The sequence below is a fragment of the Colobus angolensis genome, unplaced genomic scaffold, assembly GCF_000951035.1.
Source record: "Colobus angolensis palliatus isolate OR3802 unplaced genomic scaffold, Cang.pa_1.0 Scaffold357, whole genome shotgun sequence".
In the NCBI taxonomy this organism is placed as follows: domain Eukaryota; kingdom Metazoa; phylum Chordata; class Mammalia; order Primates; family Cercopithecidae; genus Colobus; species Colobus angolensis.
In genome coordinates, this window is record NW_012116899.1 from 537,519 (window position 1) to 540,863 (window position 3,345).

Here is a 3,345-nt window from a genome sequence, read left to right on the forward strand (position 1 = left end):
CATCAGGTGGCATCTGCAGTGTCTGAAAATCATCAGGTGGAGTTGGTGGCAGAGGTACACACAGACCCTCGGGAGGCGTCTGCAGTTTTTTAAAATATTCACATATTTATTCTCAGAACATACAAACTTACAAACTTATCTTCTCAGAGAATAGAAAACAGAGATTTCACTCAGTGACAAAGATGGACACAGCCAGTGCACCCTGTCCCCCCATCTACTCAGAAAATCCCCTGGGGGAGGGGATGCCTAGAGCACATAGCACCCCTTGGTGCGGGGCTATGCACAGGTCTAAAGGCGTTCGACTTTACCATCCAAACAGGAAAACAGCTGTCCAGATGACAGTAAGATTCCACTGTCCGTAATCTTCATTGTGCCAGGTCCCCTGGGGCATCTAGGGCAACGATGCTGCTGCAGTTTACACAGTTACACAGTCCAGTCTGTGCCAAAGGAGGTCCCATCAGGTAGCCAGGTTTCTGTTCAGTCTGGGCAGCAATGCCAAATGGCTGCCCCCATAGCCTGGCATGAGCTGATGGCCCAGTGCAATCCCAAAGCAAAGAAGGGCAGAGCTGGGCCAAAAAGCTGTGCTAATTTCCTCTCCCTGCCTCCAACAGCGTTGTCCTCTCCTTTTGCAACCCCACATGCAGGCCTCCTGACCTGAGGGTCTGGGCTAGAGAGTCTGATTGTTTTCCTAAGCCCCCATAACCCAAGAATGAGGACCTGGAAAGAGGGATGTGAGGTTTCTAAAGAACAGGCATCAGGCAGCTTCGGAGATGCCCTCAGCCCACAGGAAGAGTGCTGTGTCAGGCAAAGATGGTCTCTTTTTGGCACTTCTTGGTGAGGATGGTGCCTGGCTTATGCTGGGCATCTGGGTTGTTGGCTAGTTCGGGGGGACAGGAAGACACTGGGCTTTCCAGGATGGCTTGCTTCAGCTCGTAGAACACAGCAGAGTCCTCTTTTGTGAGGAAGGTGATGGCCACCCTACTCTTGCCTGCTCGTCCCGTGCAGCCAATGTGGTGGATGTAATCTTCAATATTTTTGGCCATATCATAGTTGACAACCATAGACACATCTTGGATGTCAGTACCATGACCAGCCACATCTGTAGCCACCAAAATATCCTTGGCCCCAGCCTTGAGGTTGGGATTTTAATAATCCACGTTCTTTAAGGGACACCTCCTCCATAAAGCTTTCCTTTATCTCACTAGGTGCCACCATAGACTCATTTATCCAACCAATATTTACTGAGCACTTATTTTGTGTTTGGGCATTGTTCTCAACTTTATAGATACAAGAATGACAAAAATAGATGGAAATCTCTGCTTACATTCCAGTGAGATGAAAACACAGAGTAAACACAATAATAAGTAGGTCCCCCTCCATAGATAGAGAAAATAAGCCAGGTGATGCACAAGAGGATGACTAGTGGGCACTTCAGATGGGAGGTCCAAGAAGGTCTCTCTGAGAGGGTAGAGATCTGAAGCATGGGAAAGAACCAGCCATGCAAAGATCTGGAGGCTGATTCCAGAAACAACAATCAGCTAGTGCAAAGCCTAAAGGCAGGAATCACTGAGAACAAGAAGAATGAGCCATGTGCCTAGAAAGAAGTGAATGATGGGCAAGGTCAAGAGATTGAGTCAGCTGGAAATCTCTGGCATTCCTCTTCTTTCTTTAATGGAATGCCAACTTCCCCTCAGAGAACTGTTTCTTGCCTTTCTTTGGTTTGAGTGTGTCCACAGAATTCATGTGTTAGAAATTTAGTCCCCAGCATGGCAGTGTTGGGAGGTGAGGCCTTTTAAGATTCAATTAGGTGGTTAAGAGGGATTAATGCCGCTTTCTTGGGACTGCGTTAATTCTCGCCACAGTGAGTGAGTTATTGCTGTCTCAGGACTGGATTAGTTACCCCAAGAGCCAGTTGTTATAAAGTGAGGCCGCCCCTTGTGTTTCACCACTTTTGCACACACTCGCTTGCCATCCCACTTTTGTACCATGTTATAATACAGTATGAAAGGCCTTGCCAGAAGCCGTTGCCATGCCCTTGAACTTCCTGACCTCAAAAACCATGAGCCAAATAAACTTCTGGGTTTTGTTGTTGTTTTTGTTTTTTATTGAGATGGAGTCTTGCTCTGTTGCCCAGCCTGGAATGTGCAATGGCGCAATCTTGGTTCACTGCAATCTCTGCCTCTTGGGTTCAAGCAATCCTCCCATCTCAGTCTCCTGAGTAACTAGGATTATTGGCATGCACCACCACGCCTAACTAACTTTTTTCGTATTTTTAATAGAGACAAGTTTCCACCATGTTGGCCAGGCTGGTCTCGAACTTCTGAATTCAATTCATCTGCCTGCCTCGGCCTCCCAAAGTGCTGGGATTACAAGGCATCAGCCACCAGGCCCAGCCTTAAACTTCTGTTTTTTATAAATTATCTAGTCTGTTGTATTCTGTTATAGCAACAAAAAATGGACTAAGACACTCCCATTTGGGGGTCACATGGTGTGGGTGGTGCTGATCCTACTCCAACTCTAAATGGGCATGTTGCCACCAGAATATTCCATTCTCTAGGCCACAGTGATTGATTCAGGGAGAGGCTCATGATCCAAGCTGGACTGATGAGTGTCATCCCTAGCTCTTGGGAAGGAAGAGCTGAAACAGCAGGCACTAAGAACCATGTGAGCCTCAAGCTGCCTGAAGCCACCGTGTAGAGAAAGTCAGGCCAATAATAAAATCAGCACAAAGAAAAAAATACCCAAGAGATAGAAACAGCAATAGCATTCTGACTAACACTGAGCCCCTGGATATAACCATGCCTGAAGTTTGACCTACATCTACACTTCGCAGTTTATGTGAGCCAGTACATTCCCTTTCTTACTAATGCCAATTTCAGATGAGTTTCTGTAACTGTCAGCTGAAACAATACCTACAAATTCAAGGTTGGAGAGCTCACATAGTTATTTCTCCTGACTGTGGGGTTCTTGAGGGAAAGAGTTGGATCTTACTTTTTATTACTCAGTGCATGGACACTTAAGTGTGGGGATTTAAGAAGTGCTTGTGAATTAAATAAAACTAAAAGAGATGGCAAAGGCTAAGGCAAAGAACAGAGTGGCCACAGGGATAAGAGTAGAGGGGACCCCTGGGGCATAACAAGTGATTTTTGTGACCCAAGTATGTCTTTTTCAGAAAAATATTACCAAGTACACTTTTAGAGTCCTGAATTCAAATTCTGATACTTGCTATCCTCATGCCTTTGAGTAAATCATGTAAGATTAATAAAAGGCAGTTTGATCATCTGTAAAACAGAGGTAACATCTACCTGAAAAGAGCGTAGGAAGTCAACAGATATGTCTGTGAAG

The 3,345-nt window shown here is 45.7% G+C and overlaps 1 protein-coding gene and 1 pseudogene across 1 annotated transcript in view; both read right to left on the reverse strand.

Moving 5' to 3' along the window:
* The window catches only part of TEX37 (testis expressed 37), an 11,624-nt gene extending 11,233 nt beyond the window's left edge, over positions 1-391 (reverse strand). Inside the window, exon 1 of the mRNA XM_011953127.1 lies at positions 309-391. Coding sequence (XP_011808517.1) covers positions 309-391 — 83 coding nt within the window. The remainder of the gene's footprint in view (positions 1-308) is intronic.
* Positions 379-1,145, reverse strand: LOC105519684 (annotated as a pseudogene).
* Positions 1,146-3,345: the final 2,200 nt, after the last annotated feature.